A 21,990-nucleotide genomic window follows, 5' to 3' on the forward strand; every position below is an offset into this window, starting at 1 on the left:
ATGCAACCTTTAGCCACTACATCAAGTACTAACCAACATCAATGAAATTGAAGATTTCATTTTCTTTTATTTTTGTTATTTGGCTAATCATGACGATGAGGTTTTACATTACGGAGGGAAGTGGCACGATTTTCGTGGAGATCGAGTGTGTACCTACAGTCACACGGGATGGGATTCGGTATTTGTCGTGCGAGAAACGTATTGCTTTACTGACTGAGAGAAGTGGCAAGTGCCGGCCCCCGTGGCGGAGTGGTTTAGCACATCGCGCTGCGACGCCAGGGGTCCCGGGTTCGAATCCTGGCTTGGGCATGGATGTTTGTGAGTGTCCATTCATCAATTTCATCATATCATCACTCATCCCCATCTTCGCAAATTAGCCAAAAGTGGCACAAGAAGCGAAGTAAAATAAATCAAATCAGAAGTGGCAAGTTTCTGGCGGAGATCGAGTGCGCACTTACCGTCACATGGGAACCGTAACATCATTATTTCTCGCGCGAGAAAAGTTCTGCATTAAGGTGCGATTTCGATTGTGCGATGGATGACTGCATGCATGCATGCATGCAGTCGCTGCACACATACACGTCAAATGGAATTCACCAGAAGTAGTTTCGTATGTGCTTCCACCGGTTATCAAACCCGGGACCCCTGGATTACAAGGCGACAGTGTTAGAACTATGCCGTCGGAGAGGCATCTGAAAAAAAAAGCGAAGAAAAAACAGTTGTGTGCCGAATACTCAGTCGTCTGGTGTATTCACCCCAATAATAATAGGGCCTCCCCGATGGCGCAGTGGTAGCATCATCGCCTTCTAATCAAGGGGTACCGGGATCAATACCCGGTGTAGGCAGAAGTTGTTCGGATCCCACTCTAACCTGTAGGTCCAGTCCCGATTAGCCTTACTATGCAAGAAGTGGACTTAAAACACCAAATCAACCAACCAATGATTACAATATTGTTTTTGCTTATTTCCATTATTTCAACTGTTCAATTTTACTGATCCCCCAGCTGGCTCCCGTGGCGGAGTGGTTATCACATCGAGCTACGACTCGAATCCCGTCCTGGGCATGGATGTTTGTGAGTGTCCATTCATCAATTTCATCATATCATAGCTCATCCCCAGCTGGACCCTGTGGCCGAGTGGTTAGGACGTCGCCAAGGATCCCGGGTTCGAATCCCGCTCGGGCTTGTTTGTTTGTGAATGTTCATTCATCAATTTCATCACTCATCCCCATCTTCGCAAATTAGCCCAGGCACAAAACGCGAAGTAAAATAAACTAAATCAATGAATCAATCATAAGTCATCCTCATCTCCGCAAATTAGCTAAAAATGGCACAAAATTCGAAATAAAATAAAGCAAATAAATATCATAGTAACATTTACTGATTCCCTCATCAAATATTTCGGGTGACTCTCATGGCCACAAAGTGATTCGTGACTCGTGACTCTTTTCTAGCGTCCAATAAACGCGCTTCTCAAGTTGTGGTTAAATATCTTCACACAAATCTTGATAATACGAGAGCCCCACCCATCTATATAATTCTAATAAGTTTGAATCCATCTGTGTCTAGTTAGATTTCGAACCTCATATGAAAAAATGGAAGTGTTATTAGTCCAACCATTAAGGAAACTTACAGCGTGTGATTGCACAGATGGCTGGAATTTGATTAGAAGTGAAGTAGAACACAGATTGTGTGCTAAGAAATACGTATGTGTACCCTTTCTTGAAGAGGCACGATTGTACGATGTCTTAACGATTTTTGTGAAGAAAACTCAGGTTAGTTCCAGCCATTATACGTTGCTATCAAACTATTCATATTTCTAATGTTTTTTTTACTGTACATACTCGCATTTAAATGTTTGAATATTCCAGAAATGACGATGGTGAAAAAATTACAATCATATGTAAGAATGCTTGGGTTCACAACAGAAGCAATTTTCCCCCTTAGCTGATAATATAGCTACTATGATATAGACACAACTAGACACATCAAGATTTCCGTTTGAATGCTTTTAATTACATAAAAATACAATATATTTTTTAAAAAAGTATTGAAAAAACCTAAAGTGTTGTATTTATCATCCTTAAAAATTAGTTTCAGTTGCCCTTGTGAATATTTCGGGAAAGAGAACGTGTGTAGTGACACAACGTAATAATGAAAAGAATGGTTTATCCAGCATTTTCCGGTTTAGGTAATATTCTTGCGGTGTGAACCTATAGTAATATTTATGCTTTCATTCAATCATGGAAAATTGGAAGTTTGTATGACTTGAGTATTGATTTCAAGTGTATGTATGGGATTTGGTAAGTTAAAAATGTTTAAACAGAGAGAGAGAGAGAGAGAGAGAGAGAGGGAGGGGGAGAGAGAGAGAGAGAGAGAGAGAGAGAGAGAGAGAGAGAGAGAGAGAGAGAGAGAGTGGTATGTTGATTGCGCATGCGCGGTAAATGTTTTTCTACAGATTGAATGGGGGATACGTGTCACTTGTGACTTCAGTCTGAAACTGGCGTGGTCCGGGGTTCGATACGCGGTGGAGGCACATGGTGGATCCCCCTTTAAACTGTAGGCCCAATTCCGATTAGCCTTTTTGTGAAAAAAGTGGAGTTAAGAAACAGAACTCAAGCAAACTAGTGAAACTGCTGTGCAGCTTGTATAGCGTATCGCTTCGTCCCCTTAGGGAGATTTCAGGCTTGTTTCTGCTGACTGGACTACAAGAAAAATGCAGTATTGTTATGAATGTGACTTTACAGAAAATCTGTAAAATTTAAGTTAATGAAATGTTTTCTCCATTATGTAATTTGTAATACTAAATTAATTGGATTTCATGCCTTACCATACTGTAATAGTTTACAGGGTGCACTCTTCGAATTTTCATGACTAGGTAGAGCCACTTTATTTATTTCCTTACTTTTTTTATGTTGGAAATTAGAATATGTATTAATAAAACTCTGTTTTTTTCTATGCAGCGTGATGGAAACAAAACATATGGTGTGGTTGGAGACCTTCATGGTCTGATAAAGCAGACAAAGACTAGGAAGGAGTGGCAACATCCTGCAAATGTGATCGACCCACTGCCCTGCCACTACCCTTCTGAATTTAAGGTAGTATATAAAGTAGACAAAGTATTATTTTTCATGCACTCAAGAGAAAATTGTCGTCGCTGGAACTTACTGAAAAGCAAATTGAAATTCCTACACTTACACTATATCCTTACAAAAAAGTACGTGGTGTACAATGGCGGATCCAGGATTGGCAGTTGGGAGGGGCGATTTTCGCCAGGTAGATTACAGTACCTTACCAAGCCAGGAAACTATCCTGACATACGTTTTCAATGGTTATGTAAACAATGCTGCTTCAAAGAGAAGCTGAGTTGTCGCCTGAGGTCTCGTTGGTAGCGTTCGAAACAAGGGTTTGAGAATTCCAATTCTAGACTCGTTTTTCTTTTCATAATTATCGTAATTAATTCCAACTTTGCGACACACATAAAATATGCATCGTAAATCTGTAAATAAACTGATGACAAACATTGCTGTCACTCGTTACATGCACCTGAGGAAATATTTTCACCTTGGCAGACTGCGATATTCTTTCGGACAACAATGCGGTGAGACAGAACTACTTCATAACTTAAAATGTAAATATCAAATACACTTCCTCCACGCTACTAATAATTATAATCAAAACATACGTTTAGAGTTACAATTATTTTAACAAGAATGGAATATTAGTACTGTTGTCACGCGCTGAAAAACTAAAACTAACTCAACTGAACTGAACTAAGCAACGCAACAACGCAGAATCGCTCCACGTGACACCTGTTACGCGGGTTAAACATTACATGAATTATAATACGGTCAGGATAAGTGCCTACAGTCGGAGTTACTGAGAATTAGGAGGATTTGATTTTAAGTACCTGAAATGACGTTACATAATACTACGGTGGTTCTGAATATACACATAAATTAAAGCACAGATAAATACACAGTACATCTTGGACTCTTTCACTCGATCTCTCATTCATACACTCATTCCATGGCATATTGCGACAATATGACAATTACAAAGGTTAGATTCATTAATACTTTGACTATACTCATGCTATTTCTTGGCTACATTGCCTTTTACAATTTATCGTTTAGGGTTTTAAGTATAAAGTGAATAATTGTTCCTTGTGCGAACCCCTTTTATCTTTTCTGAAGGTATAAATATATTTCAATGAACTATTGTTTGCTGTTAACATAAACTATGATCTCTAAGCTTGATTGTCCGCCGGAATACCGATGTCTAGTTATGCCCTAGCACTGATTTAAGTTATGCAATGATTTGATTTACGCAGATTCGCGGTAGATTGGCGTCATCTCTCTCACACACGCACATGGTTAGATCTTACCTTCGCGGCATTCCCTCTGACCTGGGTAGGGTGAAAGTGGTCCTACAGTTTTGGAAGACGTCTGCACTCCATTGTTGCACTTCGCGGTTATCCTGGTTGGCAAAAATGGATTTCCCGGCAGTTCCGTATGGTATCATCGGATCCTGGCTTCACTCGTTCACTTCTCGCGGTTTCCCATGGACACACATGGATATTAAATGTTATTAACTTCTGCTAACTTAGGACGTTGTTTCGGACGATTGACACAGGTGGACGTGTCTGGCGTTATTCTCACATACCACACGTATGTGCACGAATGCGTTGACGGCGAGGGGGAAACGACCCTCCTGGGTCTACTCTGCTCTACTCCATGGCTCTAAAACACTCACTCGAGGAAAAAACAAATCCAGGCCACGTGTCCGATCGCGACTCTGAGCTAGGTCGCACGTAGCTCACCCCCCGGTGCCGATTGTAGGCAAAACTGTCTTCTCGCTGTTCCGAATCATCCCTTTTATTCCAGATTTGAACGAAGTGACGCTCTAGCCTCTGTGTTTAGGTATTCATTTATTGTTTCTGGTGCTTTGACCGTTGTCCTCCTATCCTGGTCAACGCTCACTCCGGTCCTTAACCTCTGGTAGCAGCCCCTCGTGCAGAGATTAGGTTAAATCCTCGGCTATTGTATTCGACACGTTCAGTAAGGGCCAACTCACCAGGATACCGTCTCTCATTGAATCCAGCGATGAATCTTTAATAATTCATAACTCCCGTAGTTCTGTTCTGATTAGGCTCAAATCTTGGAATCAGTACTTTCATGATGTGGTCTTCCGCTGGTTAAAATCTCATCCAATTCGGTCCATTGGTTTAGAAGTTGCTCTTTTCCTGCTATTCCCCATAAGAATGCATGTAAATCCGAATTCGGGCGAAAAACGGTGGTTGAGCAAGTTAGTGTTGGCTAAGACAGTCGCTAGACACCTGTATTCGCGACGGATTTTAATATTACCAATTGTAATTAATTCTTAATAACGGGCAATTAGATTAATTACCTGTTACTCAATATTTGACCGTTATACTGTGCCTGATGATATCGGGGCAGATACAGAAGCTAGAAGATTTGCTGTCTTAGGGGAACTTCAACTTCTTTCCCTTGGCACACGTTTTATCCTTAAGTTACTTTTATTAGGCACAGATCGAAACAATCGAAGGATAAAAGGTTACTTCTATTGTTTTAGGAAGTCAAGGCGGCGTGGTTTCTTTTGGGAGAAGCGTGTTATTATTTCCTGGGGGTCAAGAGAAACGTCACGATGAGTATGTAAAAGAGCCAATCCTCTTAATCTTTCCTGACCCATCGTCGACGTTATCAAAGATTTTAAGCGCCTGAGAGCTGAGAAAGATCGTTCGGCTGTCGCTACGCTAACTGGGAGAGTAAGAAAGATTTCATATAGTCTATTAATAATCGGGAAAACATCCTTGTCACAATTATTATACAAATCAATTAGAGATGCATCTATAAATTCGCGCTCAATTTTCCTCTGCCATGCTTGCAATTCAGCAGAGAGAAGACGATGGAACACGGGTTCAGACATACCAAACAAACCACAGAATCTTTTACATAAGCATATTATTGCATCCTGTGTCTCTTCAGATTTTCTCTGGCTGGAGGGAAGGATAACTGCAAGTTTGTATGCGTCTAGAGTAGACTGAGAGAATCGAGATCGTAGGTCTTCAGTTATATTTTCCAAAAGTGGGATGTAAATTGCCACGCGGAAGTAGTCTTCAGGGAGAGAGCAGGGTGGGCTGCTGCGATGGATCTGTCTTCTGGCAACACGAGGAATTCTGACATCGATGTCCAATAATTTGCAAGTATCGACCACATCTCTAAAGAGAACACGAAACTCCTGGTTCGCCGAATGGCGTCGATCCTCAAGAACATTAAAAATGTCCTTAACAAAATTTGCAGCTTCGTTCATGTTCACAGTCTTCTTTTGACAAAGCCTGCTCATTGGAAGCGTTATGCCGAGCACGTCATCCAAAACAATCAATGTTGCCCGACCCTGTGGCCGAGTGGTTAGCACATCGCGCTGCGACGCCAAGGGTCCCGGGTTCGAATCCCGGTCGGGCTTGGTTGTTTGTGAATGTCCATTCATCAATTTCATCATTTCATCACTCATCCCCATCTTCGCAAATTAGCCAAGAGGCACAAAACGCGAAGTAAAATAAACTAAATAAATAAATAAATAAAACAATCAAGTTGGAGGCTCGGTCACGTGACAAGTGGACTTTTTGTTCATTTGTTTGAAATCGCGGAGGTAGAAAGCCAGCGAGTTGTTTGTTGCAGTTCTTCTAATGTGTGGAAATGTATGTATTAGAGCATTTTCAAATGCTATGTGATTTCTGTGATGAAAAACAAGTGTTTAAAACGTGGAAAACCGATGTGTCCTCTGTTATATCTACTAATCGTATTTGGCGCTGTAGTCGAATTGGTTCGAAAAGTCTTTCCCTCCCGGCCACGACTTCAAGACCGCACTGCGAGACCATTCTCGAAGTATGCTCGCTTCAAGTACGGTCTTGCACCTTTCGGACACGGTCTTAATCTATTGTATTATTTCCGGGGGGACATTTTACTTTTTCCGGGGGAACATTTGCCATGGGGGCCGTTCTACACTGTGACACCGGCTGCTGGACCCACCCTCAAGTCCGACATGGATATCATACTCGTATTACCGTGCATGTCCAGCGAAGACTGCGACTTTTCGGCGTTGACTGAAATGTTTTTGTTTTTTTCTCCTCCTGGTCAGTACCAGAGGGAAGGAAATCAAAATTTCACTACAACAGGCAGTAACGAAGCTCCTGTTGTGAAAAATCACGTTTACCTTGTTAATGAGGGAATGTAACTTAAAGACATACATGCAGCACTTAAATTATTTGTAATATCAATCATTATTATATCTCCCAAAAATCCATCATCAGGGCAGGCCCCTATCCCCCCCCCCCCCCCCGTTGATCCGCGCCTGGTCGTGTAGCCTATAGCTGGTTTGGGGAGTTTCGGTTACTCTATAACAATGGCAATTTTCCACTGACTGCATCAAACATTTCCCTTTTATTCATATTATCTTCTTTACAGAAGTTAAAACTTAGCCGTTATTCACAAAATCCCCATCTCGATGTACTCCAGTAGCGTACGCAGGATTTCATCAAGGGGGGTGTTATTTCTAAAACTTTTTTCCAAATTCACATACCATTGTTTTATTATACTTTAATTAAATAATAATAATCACAATTAATTAATAATACTTATAATTAATTAATTAGCTGAATTAATACTAATAATACTACAAATACCACTACTATTACTATTAAGTAGTAGAGATCTACATAAATATAGTATTTATGAAAACAATAGAACGAAATTACTTTCTAGTCACTCGATTTTTATCAAATCCTGGGAGCATTTTTTTGTTTCTTTGTTACGAAATAATTGTCTGGTCAACGAGGTGAGACATTTCAAGTGTGAAGAAAATCCATAAAAACAAGAAAATATATTAAAATAAATGGAAATAATCAAAGTATGGAACTCATCCAACGAGTTGCGATGGTCTGGTCGGTAAAGCGTCTGACAACCACGCGGGCGACCCGGGTTCGATTCCCGAAATTGGTGGAATTTTCCCGGCTTTTTTTCCCGCATAAATGTCCCCGATAATTCACATCCTGCGTACGCCAGTGTGTTGAACATTGTTACAACTGAGATACAAAACAACTTTTTCTCTCTTTTAAATCATAGTTACCCTAACCTAACCTCATAAACTCGTGTTTATTTTCAATGCATCACTCTGAAAGACGCATGTGTTTGGAATGCTCTGCTTTTCTCCATGCTGCATGGAAATAATAATTCAAATTTTATTATTATTATTATTAGTAGTAGTAGTAGTAGTAGAAATAGTAATAGTAATATTATTGTCCCAGATGTTTGACTGTGAAAAATTGGCCATTTAATTTTTTTTCCACAAGCTCAAGGGGGGGGGGGGTTTAAACCCCGTAACACCCCCCTTGCGTACGCCACTGATGTACCCTGTCCCCCGTCCCGAAGAGAGCGTGTAGACTCGTGTAGCCACCGGCTTCACGAGTAAAAAAAAATAACCCTTCAGTACGAAAAATGTGGCCGAAGGTATATGTGTGTGTGTGTGTGTGTGTACCCGGTCTCCCACATGAAATAAACTATTGAAATAATGTGAAGACCAAGTGTGTGTATTAAAAGAAAGAAAGAAAGTTAAAATCCCCGTCGGTTCACATAGTAAATGAAAGTTCTCCCAACCGCTCCCCTTAGAGAAGAAGGCAGGCCCGTAGCTAGGCAGGGGCCAGGGGGGCTGAGCCCCCCTGGCATTGTCGTCAGCCCCCCCTGGCGTTGTCGTCAGCCCCCTGGTATTAGGTAAAACTATTGCATAATTTGTTTGCCGTGACAAGTGAAAATGTAGAGAGTGGATATTATTTGCTCATAACTTGATAGAAGGATAAATTCACAGAACATGAAGAGCAGCTATCACATTTGTTCATCTTGTTTATAAACCGAAGTTTAAGTAACGGGAAGTATTTAGAAGGTTCTCTAAAGTTCTTCCACAGGGGATCTATGCACCTTCGCTCCCCCTCTTTCGGCTTTCCTTGTAGCAGGTCCTTTCCATCTGCATCAAAGGTCATCGGCTCCCAAGTTTTGCGAAGGGGAGTTTTATTGCCCGGTCGGGGTTGGAATATAAGGGCTTGCATTGACAAAGACACTTGGTTGAGTTCTTCATTCGTGTCAAGAAGGTTTCGCGTTTGCGCGGGTGTTATTGTGTTTCATATCTTCGTAAAACTGATTCGTGTGATAGTGAGTGGTTTTAGTGACGAATAATATAACCATGTTTCGTCCTTGGTGTGTAGTGTTGTGATATTTTAACGATTCCCCAATCCCCAGCACCATGGATACATTTATAATTCGTAAAAAAACATCTGAATCTTTGACCACGGCGACCACCGTACCTACTCTTTCCCCATCTACGGCTACCTCCAATCAAGAAGAGGATTTCTTGCCTACAGAAGTAAAGGACATTTCCAAACCAGGTGAGGAAATTAAACAGCTAAAACTCAAACATTACCCCCGAAATGCTGATGGACGGTGTTTTCAAAGTGACTGGTTTAAAAGGTTCAAATGGTTAGAGTATTCACAATTTCTAGATGCAGCATTCTGCTATGCTTGTAGACAATATCGGCCTTTCGGATGCAAAGAAGTGGCCTTTACATCTAAAGGCTTTAAGAACTGGAAGGCAGCTCTCGATGAAACCAAAGCAGGGCTAGTGAAACATGATGCGACACTTACACACATAGAAGCAATGTCAAGGTGGGCAGAAAAGCAAAACCGTTCGTTGGTGGGAAAATCTATTTCTACACTAGTCAATCAGAATGTTCTTGAAAAGAATCAATATTATATCAAGACCATTCCTGAAGTTATTCAGTTCCTTGCAATAAACGAATTGCCTCTTAGGGGAACGTACCACTTAGAAGAACATGAGGAACAAAGCCTGTTTCGAAATCTTTTCGAGTTCACGCTTCGAAAAGATGAGAAACTGGCAGACTGTTTTAACCAGGTCCCCTGAAATTCAAAATGACATTATTGAAATAATGGCTGACATCGTACGTGAAAACATTGTTAGTGACATTAATAGTGCAGATGTTCCTTTGTATACTTTGCTTGAAGATGGTACACGAGATAAAAACAACATAGGAAACGTAGCCATAGGAATCCGCTATGTAAAGAATGGGACAGTCATGGAATCAATTCTGTGCATAGAAACAGTGTCAGCTTTTGATGCAGAGTCTTTTGCAGATCTAACGCTAAATATTTTTCAGAAATATGGTTTGGATAGTGCGAAATTGCTCAGCCAGTGTTTTGACGGGGCTTCAGTTATGAGTGGGAAGAAAGGGGGTGTGCAAGCTTTAATCCAGCAACGGCTTGGGCGTCTAATTCCTTACGTTCATTGTTTTAACCATCGGTTACATCTGGAAATTGTTAAATGCGTGGATGAAATTTCTCCAATGAAACACTTTTTCGAACAGACTTCCATGTTGCACAATTTGTAAAAAAGGGAAAAGTTGCAATTTTATACGAGGGGAGAAGTCTTTCGCGACTTTTAGAACACCGTTGGTCAGGACATTTAAAAATGACGAGAACAATATTTGAAAACTACAGAGATATAATTCATGTTTTGCAGTTGGTGAAAATTGGAAATTTTAACGGGGATGACGTAACAGCAAGTATTGGTTTGCTTGTAGTCATTAGCAAAGCTCAGTTTCGGTTTTGCTTAGTGTTCATGAGAAAGATCATTGAAATATTAAGCCCAGTTGATAAAATGCTTCAAGCACGTAATGTTCGTTTGGATGCTGGTAGAAAGATGATTGAAGCTGCCACAGAAACATTAAGGAGCATGAGTCAGGAAGATGTGTACGAAGCCATTCTGCAAGAAAGTAATGCACTGCTAGAAGAGGTTGGAATTCAGGACGAGATTGTTGAGTACCCCACAAGAAAGCGAAAACGAAATACACAGTTGCAAGACTTCGTTATCACTGACGTCCTAGGAGAGGAAAAGCACACATCTCTCACACAAATATTCTACGAATGTTTAGATCTTGTGCTAACAGAAATAAATAGACGTTTTACCAATAACAACGACTTATTGGAGGCTATATCATCGGCTGAGTCCCTTCAATTTAGCAATATTGAATATTTATCAGCCTTTGGAATCACCATTCCGTCGAAAGAGGAACTAACTGTTGCCAATGCATATCTCAAGAAACTGGATTCCCCTGATACCTTTGAAGAACTGTACAAAACTAGAATGGCCTACGAAGACACTTATGCTCTACTTGCTGGCATAAGAACTTTTGTATGCAGTACAGCGTTGTGTGAATCCACTTTCTCTGTGTTAACCCGCCCTCAGAGATTGTCAATGTGCAGTAAGCGCCTGGCAAATCTTGTTTTTCTGGCATTTGAGAAGAAACGAGCATCCAACATAGATATGTCGAGACTGCTTCACAGGTTCAACAACATGAAGAATCGCCGACTCCAACTTTTTTAAGGCAGAGGTACGTACTGTAGTCACTATTATTGAATATTGTGCATTTTTCATATGGGATACAAATATTTGTGTAATCAAAAGTGTATGAAGTGTTTAGTAAGGAATGAGGTCAGTAGCATTCAATTAACACTTCTAGAGATGACCGTGTTTTAGAAGATATTGAAAAAGAGGGTATTATTTGTGTTATATTTCTATTTCTTTAATGTTTTATATTAACTTAATGACCCCCTTAACACACACAAAATAGCTTACCTTTATTTAATGAGAAACGTTTTTTTTAAAAAGTCACCTGATAAACCGTGAGTCCCCCCTGATAAACCGTGAGTCCCCTCTTGAGATCAATTCTAGCTACGGGCCTGGAAGAAGGTACCTCTTACATTGCTGTGCTCCGCCAAACATCTGAGAGCCACTGTTTATAAAACTCCCCCCCCCCCTTTTTCGAGCAGGCCTCATCTCCAGGAAAATATCAGCTCGGGGCAAGCCCCGGCACCTATTGATCTGTTGTTTGAGCCAGAGCCACTGCTCCCTCCCCTTCCTATTTATAGGTCCCGCTCAGTGGTGCAACCCCCCCCCCCCCACCTTGGTCGGAAATGAGTTTAGGGGACAATTACCGCTCACAACTTCAAATTTTATGCAAATAAAAATACTTTTCGTAAATTTTATTTGTTCGCAAGGTTCAGGACCATAGCTAGGGGACGGCGGAAGACGGCCCCTTGGCGCCGAATGATCTAAAAAGGCTATTTTCAGACTGGACCTATAGCTTAGAGTGTGTTCCAAACCACTATGTGCCTCCACCGGGTATCAAACCAGGGACCCCTTTATCACAAGGTGATGATATTACCACTACACCATCGGGGAGGCACAAAAGTTGTAAATGATATAATGCCATGGCGTTCCGTGAAATTATTTGCACCCTATTCAATTAGGCTAATATTGATTTCAGCCTGCAAAGAAATTGGATCAAAAAATTTTCTTGCTCGCTTTGCTCGCAATTTCTTTTTCATTCGCTCTAATGCATTGAAAATCACCAGACAGAGAAATAAGACTTGTCTTAATTGATTTTCTTCTAAATGCATTAACAATTGTTATGAGGAATGGGAGCGTGCACATTTGAGACAATTTATGTAATTTTTGCTGTTGGTTGTAACACGGATGATTTGGTTTGATTTGGTGTTTTAAGTCCACTTTGTGCACAGTAAGGCTAATCAGGACTGGACCTACAGTTTAAAGTGGGATCTGAACTAGTATGTGCTTCCACCGGGTATTGGACCCGGGACCCCTTGATTACAAGGCAACGACGCTACCATCGGGGAGGCCTGAGATGGATGAATATGTTGTTTAATGTATTTAAATAATAGCCTATATGCTGTATATAATATTTATTAAAGAAACTTAGACACGTACACATTTTTGTGTCCAGGTCACTCCATGTTGCATTTATGTGAAACATATATTGTGTATGAAAGTTATGTTGATGTAAAAAAGAATTATACGTGGAATGCATTTTTCAAGCATTTTCTGTCTTTCAAAAATAGTGTATGTGCTTGTTTTCCATTATTAATGTGAAATTGAATGTGTTAAAAAAAAATAATTCAAATAGTTTGTTCGAACACAAATGCTTTGGCACAAACTTCTACCCACTTTTCGCGAAATTTATGAGGAAAATAAAGTCTTTGATACTACTACTACTAATAGTAATAAGAATGTTGATCCTGGGTTCAAATCCCGGCTTGGGCATGGATGTTTGCAAGTATCCATTCATCATTTTCATCATGCCATCACTCATCCCCATCTTCGCAAATTAGCCAACAGTGGCACAAGAAGCGAAGTAAAATAAAGCAAATCAATAATAACAATGATAATAATGGTATAATAACATTATTAGTAACATTATTATTATTAACATAATTTTCAACAATATTATTATTATTATTGGTACGTTTATCCTGGTACTTGATCCTTGCGTACCAGACAAAAATTCGTTGTTGCGCCTCTGGGCCTGCTAATGACCTAACCCATTCCTGGAAAATATATGTCCCAAGCTACGCCCATGGAACCATGGATGACTAAAAAAATAAATAAAGAGAAATTTGCGTAAGTACCTTGAAATCGTTCGGATCATAGCAATATTACTCTTACGAAAGTGTATAGTGATAAGCGCGAGAGGTTCAGTGTGAATTGTTACCCAGTTATTTCATAGTGTGTTAATTGCTTCTACACATAGAAAAGGGGACACACAAACATACACGAGTGCGGCAGAGCTGCCCTGCATTGACTTTGGTGTTTCAAAAATGAACCAACAGTCAGAGGGATTTAACTCGAACTCGCAGAATTTCAGTATGTTAGCAGAGTCAAGTGTAGGGTCCCCTGGGACACCACTGAATTATCTTTTTGAACAGGATATAAATATGACTAATCCCACAGAAAAAGGCACTGGCAAGTGCCCTATAGAAGCCACAGATACTGGTCCACCGGACAAGATCCCACGTGGATCGAATCCAGAACAATACACGCCCCCAACATACAGATACGACTCCGACTCTTCTGGGTCATTTATTGTCATAATTGAAGGTGTGGGGCCTTCCGATGGCACAGTGGTAGCGCCAACGCCTTGTAATCCAGGGGTTCCGGGTTCGATACCTGGAGGAGGCACAGAGTAGTTTGGATCTCAATTTATACTGTAGGTCCAGTCTCAATTAGCCTTACTGTGCATAAAGTGGACTTAAAACACCAACTTAATCAATCAATCAATTGAAGATGTGGGCCAAAATATTGGTAAATTGGCAGGTGGTAGCTTGGTAATAAGTTTTGTAAAGCACAAATTCCAGTTACCTTACTAGAACAGAATGGAAAAAAATGAAGTTTGTGCAACCTTCAAGTCCGCCCTGACAGCAAATCAATTAGTACATAATCTGGATTTCCAAGCTGAATTACATATTAAAGCTCGTATCCCCCGAAATGTATGTGTATGTGTGTGTGTGTGTGTGTGTGTGTGTGTACACACATGCTGTAAATGTATATAATGACTCTACCTTCTGGAACTGGAGACTTGCCTTTGTTGAGGGTCAGTAAGCAAATAATTAAAACTTATAGCCATTGAGATTATATAACCAATTTTGAATTTTTTCTGAATTGTTATTATTTTTTCTTATTTGAGTTTAAAGTCCACTTTATACACATATAGGCTATTCGGAACTGGACCTACAGTTTAAAGTAGAATCCGAACCACTATGTACCTCCACTGGGTATTGAAGCCAGGATCCCTTGATTGCAGGGTGACAATGTTACAACTGCACCATCAGGGAAGCCAAATTGTTATTAGAAAAACCTACCAATTGCGGTAAATATTTCTCACAACCCTGCTTGCCCAGTCTCATTTATGTCATCTTTTTTTTTTTTTAAATAGATTTCAGTAAGGTTGTGTACTATTGTTGTCAGTCGTACTGTAATTCTTGCAGGTTTCTGTCACTGATGAGAAAGCAAACAAATCAATCACATTTGTTGGAAGAGGTTTTCGCAGAGTTGGTTTAATTGAAGGTGCAAATCCAACTGGGAAAGTCTTCTTAAATATAGGCGCAAAACAACAAGGTAAAAAATTAATTAACTATTTTCCATATGATGCTAAGTAAAATTTCAGTTTAACTACACATAAAATAAAAGTCCATTATGCTTAGTTAATGTTTCCGAAAGTCTTACCGCTATTGGTGGTTGTGATTGTAATTAAGTATAATATAGGAGAGATTAATTAAAATGTAGACCAAGGAGGTATATGTTATTATTCTAGACAAAGTTGAACTTTATTGTTGAACTTACCAATAGGATTTATTTTTTGAGAGGTGATGAGATATGTAAAAATGAAGAATAAGCACGATGCTACAAAATGTAGTACTAATACATGATTGCTCCTAATTTTCATAAAACAAGGCTACACCTACGTGCTATAAAACATGTGGACGTATGTTTGTCATGCTTATCACATTGAGTTAGCCTGAAAAGTTACATTTAAAAATGATACATTTTTAAACAGTGTACATGAACTCAGTTTTATAATATCGACTTTCTTTTTGTACACTCTGAATATCAATTTTTGAATTGCGTACATCTTTTTATTTTATATTTTATGTAAATTGTTCTCTATCTGCATTCTAGATCTCAAAGATAGAAAGAAGATTTATATGATCAGAGAGGTTATTTTTGTTCAATCCTTGGAACTGACTGTGAAAGTGAATCATGATGAGAAAAAGCTACTGATTGACAAACCACAGCCTCTTGCCTTTGCTTACAATAAGTACACACTTGAAAGTGATGGAATGATTGGTCCAAAGGTAAAAGTATAATTGACTATCTTATGTTAATTTGAGCAGCAACATATAGATAATCTTGATAATAGACAATGGCCAAACTGTGATTGTAAGATGTTCCTCTTGCCGTATCTTCTTTGTACATTCATTACATTACTTCCAAGATGCCATAGAAGGAGGAATTGTGGAATATCTAATAAGGAATCCCAGCTGATTTTGATCTCCTGACGGATGGGATGATCCCCTGGCCTAAGTCATAAATATACACAAGGAAACATTTGGTAGATATGACAGTTTTAACAAAACCTTGCCACTATTAGTCCGATTAGAACTATTCTTCAATCTGCATAGATAGTTTTCTTCCTTGTAGCACACAAGAAAAGAAAAACTGGTTCGACAGAAATCTCCTAAATGGAAGAGAGATGATCTTCACAAAATCCACAGAATAATAATGACATTTAATTCACATATGATCTCCTTTGTTACAGAACATGGATGTAGAATCCACAACTTGTTACAAGGATATACTGGCTATTGCGTCAAGGGGACAATTGCCCCCTAGGCTCCAACTCCTACTGAATTTTCCCCCTTTGAAGTGTTACAAAAATAAACTACCTTGTCCCAGTGTAGCTAAAAATTGAAAATAACTTGTAACCAGTGCACGAAGTGAGGGTGGGATGGTATTCTTCAGCTAGCAAATTTTCGCAAAGTATCCCTCCAGTAGTTTCATTGTCACCATGTTAAACCATAGGAGCATACCCTCAACTAACCCCAAGACTCGACCAAACATCCACCCAGCTAACATTTTCCACTTCAGTCACTGCACGTAACATGTAACGGGTGTGACCAATGGAAAATTTCTCTTTGCTCTTAATTGAATATCAAAAAGGTTTGGTGTCACTTGAAAATATTTAGTGGGATGTAACGTTTTAACATACACACGTAAAGAGAGTAATAGTGGTAAACAGTGGCAATGGCCAATTTATCACAGTCAAAGATCTGCGACACTACTACTACTACTACTACTTCTACTACTACAACAACATCATCCCACAATGTATTAATGTCAATGTAAGAATTTGATATTACTTCATGTCAAATATTTCTATTCTTGCACCATCAAACATCAACATATATATATATATATAATATATATATATATATATATATATATATATATATATATATATATATATATATATATATATATATATATATATATAAAATATAAGGGTAACTATGATTTAAAAGAGAAAATAAATTGTTTTGTGTTTCACTTGCAACAATGTTCAATACACTGGCGTTCCTACTGAAAATTCTATCTACTGTTTTCAGTAGATCAATGGGTGTTTTGAAACATCTACTGTTTTCAGTAGATGAACTGTAATGCTACTGTCTTCTACTGTTTTTAGTAGGCTACTGTTTTCAGTAGATGAACTGTACTGCTAATGTTTTCTACTGTTTTTGGTAGTCCAACTATTTCCTCTATCTTAAGTAGTTGAACTGTACTCTTAATTTTTTCAGTAATATAATTGTACAACTAACATATTTTTTATTGTGTTCAGTATATTGCTGTCTGAAAACAGTACTCGTGTCAGTAAGGAAAATTTTCTTATCTATACAACTGAAAATGCAATGGAAAAAACATACAAACAACTTAAATAAATGTATGGTAAAGCATGTGGAACTTGCTACTTAGGAATGTGTTCACACAACAAAGAAATCAAATAAAGTGAACACGTTTTTAAGTGTGTAGCTTCATTGTGGTTAACACACTTGTAGAAAATTGAAAAACATACTCTTTAATACATAAGTTGACATATTGTTCTTCCTATATTTACACAAAAACAGCAAAAAAAAAAAAAATAGTTTAAATGAAGACCTGACCCTCAATGCTTGAAAAATCAAAACAAGCAAACACTGTTGACTACGTTGATCAGAAATGGATCCTTTCTGCAATTATAATAATAACCATGGAAATTCAATGCTGAAAAAAAAATTAACTGATATGATCATGTATTCAAACTGCTAGCTGCTTTAAGGTCGAGTTATTTCTTAAGAAAGAAATGTAGTAACTTATTCATTAAGATATATCTGACTTCAGTAGTATTCATTAGAAAAACAGTAGAAATTCAGTTCATGTACTGTTTTTCCAATTCACTGAAAATATTGTGTCAAGAAATAATTTGTCTGTTCTTGGAGTCATTAAATGATATTATAATATATTGTAGCAAGTATTATGCATTATTATTCACATTGTTTTTCTAGTACAGTAGCCCCACTGCACAGTACAGTAGTCCTACTGTAGAGTACAGTAGCTGTACAGTAGATCTACAATAGGATTTCAGTACATTTCCCAGTACACAGTAGAAGACATTTGAAAACAGTATAATTTGTCTACTGAAAACAGTAGAAATTTCCAGCAGGGGTACGCAGTACATGGACTTCATTTTGGAGGGCAGGATGCATAATGAAATATTTCGTATTTTTGGAATTTTTTAGTCTATTAAAATTGTATTCAAAGACAAAAATGGTAACTGGGACTCACTTTAAAAGAGATTTTGCATTTACACTTTTTGATTTTTTAAAGTTCTTAACGGATTTTTATTTGCAAATTCTGATATTCTCAAAATTTCGGTAGGGGCTGTAACCCCATCAGCCACCCCTCTATGTATGCCAGTGTTCAATGAACATGTATTTTTTGTGTGAACAATGAGAATTAACTAAAGAAAGTTCTTGGTATGTTGTAAGTGGCTAATGTATAGACAAAGGCTAGGCGGACAATAATACAGTCACCAGTCCTCCTTCCCATTGGCACGTTTCAATGTCTCTCTTTAAAATGTCTCACCTTGTTGACTAGGCAATTGAGGACTAAGAGTGGTAAAAGTTGTAAGTGCCAAAAGCGAAAGTGTTGGGAAATCACATCGTTCTGCACATCATCCCATAAGAATGTTCACACTAGTGACCTCTTTACATGCCCTTTGAACTACTTAGAGGGCTACCAGCCACTTTTCACGTTTACCACATTATAAAGCATGGCACATTTCACAGTTTAACGTGGAAAACGGTGTTTGAATTCTTGTGGCACTTACATCGTTTACCAATTTTAGTCTTCAATTATTCTTGATTTGGTTTGAGTTGGTGTTTTAAGCCCACTTTATGCACAGTAAGGCTATTCGGGACTGGTCCTACAATTTAAAGTGGGATCTGAACCACTATGTGCCTCCACCGGGTATCGAACCAGGGCCCCTTGATTACAAGGTGACAACGCAACTGCTGCACCATCGGGGAGGCCCTAGACAATTATTCAAACGACAGCTTAGCTATTCCAAAATGTTTTGTTTGTAAGAACAGCGAGAAAATCCAGATGTGAATTATCGGGGACATTTATGCAGGAAAGAAGATGGAAAAATTACAACCAATTCCGGGAATCGAACCTGGATCTCCCATGTGGTTGTTAGACGCTCTACCGACCAGACCACTGCAGCTCCTTGGATGAGTTCCATACTTTGATTATTTCAATTTATTTTAATATATTTTCTTGTTTTTATGGATTTTCTTCACACTTATAATGTCTCTCCTCTTTGACCAGACAATTATTTCGTAACAAAGAAACAAAAAAAAAAAAAATGATCCCAAAATTTGATAAAATTCAAATGACTAGAAAGTAATTTCATTCTATTGCTTTCATAAATACTATATATATGTAGATCTATACTACTTAATAGTCATTGTTTTCCTGTAGATTATGGTTATTACAAGCATAAAAAACTGTTTTCTTATGCTTGTAATAACCGTAAACTACAGGAAAATAATTTTATAATGCAAGCAATGCGTACATACAAGAAAAACTACTTAATAGTCGTAGTGATATTAGTAGTATTATTATTAGTACTTCAGCTAATTAATTAATTATAAGTATTATTAATTAATTATGAGTATTATTATTTAATTAAAGTATAATAAAACAATTTTAGTGTGATTTGGAGAAAGTTTTAGAAATAGCTCCCCCCCCCCCCTTTGATAAAATCCTGCGTATGCTACTGGTGGTAAAAGTTAATGAATTGCCAAGGATGATTGTTTATTGTGTGGTAATAAGAGCCAGACTGGCTGAGCAACTGATTATTGTTACTGGATTCTTAACTATAGACAATTTACACTCTATACGTTTACAACAAATGATGTAATAAATTCAAGTAAAAAAAAAACAAAAAACAGGGTTCTCTAGCCTGGTCCTAAATTCAATCCTCAGTTGGATGCTACATATTTTGATTGTTCATCCAAAACTGCAAGGAAAAATGGAAAGCTTCTTTAAAAGCTAGTGGTGAACTTTATCTAGAAAGTCAGAAAGCTGCATGAACTAACTACACTTCACCCAACAGATAGCAACTTTCAATACTTGGCCCTCCAACAAAGGGCTGTTGCATTTTTAGTTTGGTTTAGCAATCTGTCAAAAGTGCATATCAGTAGATCGCTAATTTTCATTTTACAAAATTAATATAATGAACTTTATTAACTTTTTCTGTTACTTACTGTTTAACATATATGGTTTTGAATTGCAAGCTATATTTCTTGACTGTATTTTTTCTTTTAATCTAGCAGAGAACCTCATCTGTTGGAAATTATGATGCCGTATGGCTTGGAAAGGACAGTTCAGCAATGCAGTTGGAAACCTTGTATAGAGAGGCACGAGCCATGGCTGTCCTATAATTCTTCTCCAAAAGTGCATGAGTAAAGTGCTTTTTAATTCATGAAACTTTTACTATGATGAACTTTCACTGAAACTTATAATATTGATACTAAATTTGTTTGAACTTGTGCCATAAATTTTGAACAGGATTTTCCTTTCCACATATTTCTAATTTTCTTTCATATGGAGATAACTGCATATTTGAATATTTTCAGTTCTCATGTAGTTCTTCTGTAATCCAATAAAGGCTACACATTTACCTTTGTGTGCTGCTTACACATACAGCATCCAAGTGTCTTGTTTATATTTAATTTTAATGCTGAAGCACCTATTTATTTATTTATTTTTTAAATGTAAGTTTCAGTACTTGGTTTGATTGATTTATTTTACTTCACTTATCTGCCACTTTTGGCTAACCACGATGATGAGGGTGAGTGATGAAATTGTTAAACGGACACTTACAAAGAACACCCTTACCCAGTCCAGGATTTGAACCTGGGACCTCTGGCATAGCATGCCAGTGATTTATCCACACCCTCCCAAATTTTGGCGAACACCTTCCCTGCAAGGGGGGGTGTAAATATGGATTTTTATATCAACAATAGAATGACAATACTTCAAAATAAAGGAACCATTTGTAGCTCTACAAAAAGCCAAGTCCAATGGACCTTTCGATCAACCAAAGTGTCAAAGAAGGAGGGTGGAATGTTCAGCATGGTCATTTCCTGGAAACACCAGCTCCCTTGACAAGGCTTCGCTAGGGAAGGGACACTACACTGCCATCTGGAAAATGTCAAACTGACCTCTAGCCCTCCTTCCAGGGAGCACATACCGCACACAGTGTTGACAGTTCAGCGTTTGAATACCTAAATAAATATTTCTTAAATATGTTACAGATTTGTAAATTCAACCCCTGAGTCAATGAAATTCATATTTCGTTGCATTATCCTTTTGATTCTTTCATGTGAAAAATGTATGATAAAAGTAAAGGAAGAAATTCAAAGATACAGATTTGACTCCTTGTAGTGAATTGTGTTACTATGGTTAGCAACACTATTTTCTGTAACTTGGGCGAGATGAATGATTTTGGAGCGGTAGAGAAGAGAACAGTAAAATGCCTTAGGCCTTTTAGGTCAGTCTCAGTGTAGCATCTCAATTCGTGTGTTGTCGTTCTGCTCAGTGTAACAATGTCTGAAACTTTACTGCAAAATTGGCTGAAGAAGATAGAAAAAATGAAACCAGAGAGAAAGAAACCGAAAGTGGTGAGTAGAAAAGCAGTGACACTATTCTTCCAACGAATATTCATAAGTACCAATATAAAATTTACTGATTGAGTAATCGATATAAAACAGCAAGTATTTCATGAAGAATCTAAGTGATTCGTTCACATCTATAGTTGATGTATGTGACCATTTTTGTGGCTCTAAGAGTTCTCACCTTTGTAAAAGAATTATATATATAAAGAGAGTTGTAAAAGGGATTGGGGGGGTTGGGGGGTTTGCCTGGGTGCAAAGGACAAATTGGCTGCCGAA

General features: G+C 38.3%; 1 protein-coding gene across 2 annotated transcripts; it reads left to right on the top strand.

Annotated features, from left to right (window-relative positions):
- The first annotated feature begins 1,529 nt into the window (after positions 1-1,529).
- LOC145986011 (uncharacterized protein C11orf42-like) lies at positions 1,530-20,745 on the top strand. 2 transcript variants are annotated; one of them, XM_083120179.1, is made up of 5 exons: positions 1,530-1,773; positions 2,962-3,096; positions 14,926-15,055; positions 15,617-15,792; positions 20,368-20,745. In XM_083120179.1, exons 1-5 carry the CDS (start codon positions 1,594-1,596, stop codon positions 20,476-20,478), a joined length of 732 nt encoding a protein of 243 aa, XP_082976305.1. In that variant the 5' UTR covers positions 1,530-1,593; the 3' UTR covers positions 20,479-20,745. The 2 variants fall into 2 exon arrangements, with proteins under 2 accessions (XP_082976305.1, XP_082976306.1); XM_083120180.1 differs by having other exon boundaries at positions 20,371-20,745.
- The last annotated feature ends 1,245 nt before the right edge of the window (positions 20,746-21,990 follow it).

This window comes from Lepisma saccharinum, chromosome 3 (genome assembly GCF_977018435.1).
Source record: "Lepisma saccharinum chromosome 3, izLepSacc3.1, whole genome shotgun sequence".
NCBI classification, from domain to species: Eukaryota; Metazoa; Arthropoda; class Insecta; order Zygentoma; family Lepismatidae; genus Lepisma; species Lepisma saccharinum.

Bases quoted from the DNA above. Each gene is read 5' to 3' on its own strand.
- LOC145986011 (XM_083120179.1), top strand. From the start codon at position 1,594: ATGGAAGTGTTATTAGTCCAACCATTAAGGAAACTTACAGCGTGTGAT. The intron at 3,097-14,925 runs GTAGTATATAAA...TAATTCTTGCAG, and splicing joins ACTACCCTTCTGAATTTAAG to GTTTCTGTCACTGATGAGAA. The intron at 15,056-15,616 runs GTAAAAAATTAA...TCTGCATTCTAG, and splicing joins TATAGGCGCAAAACAACAAG to ATCTCAAAGATAGAAAGAAG.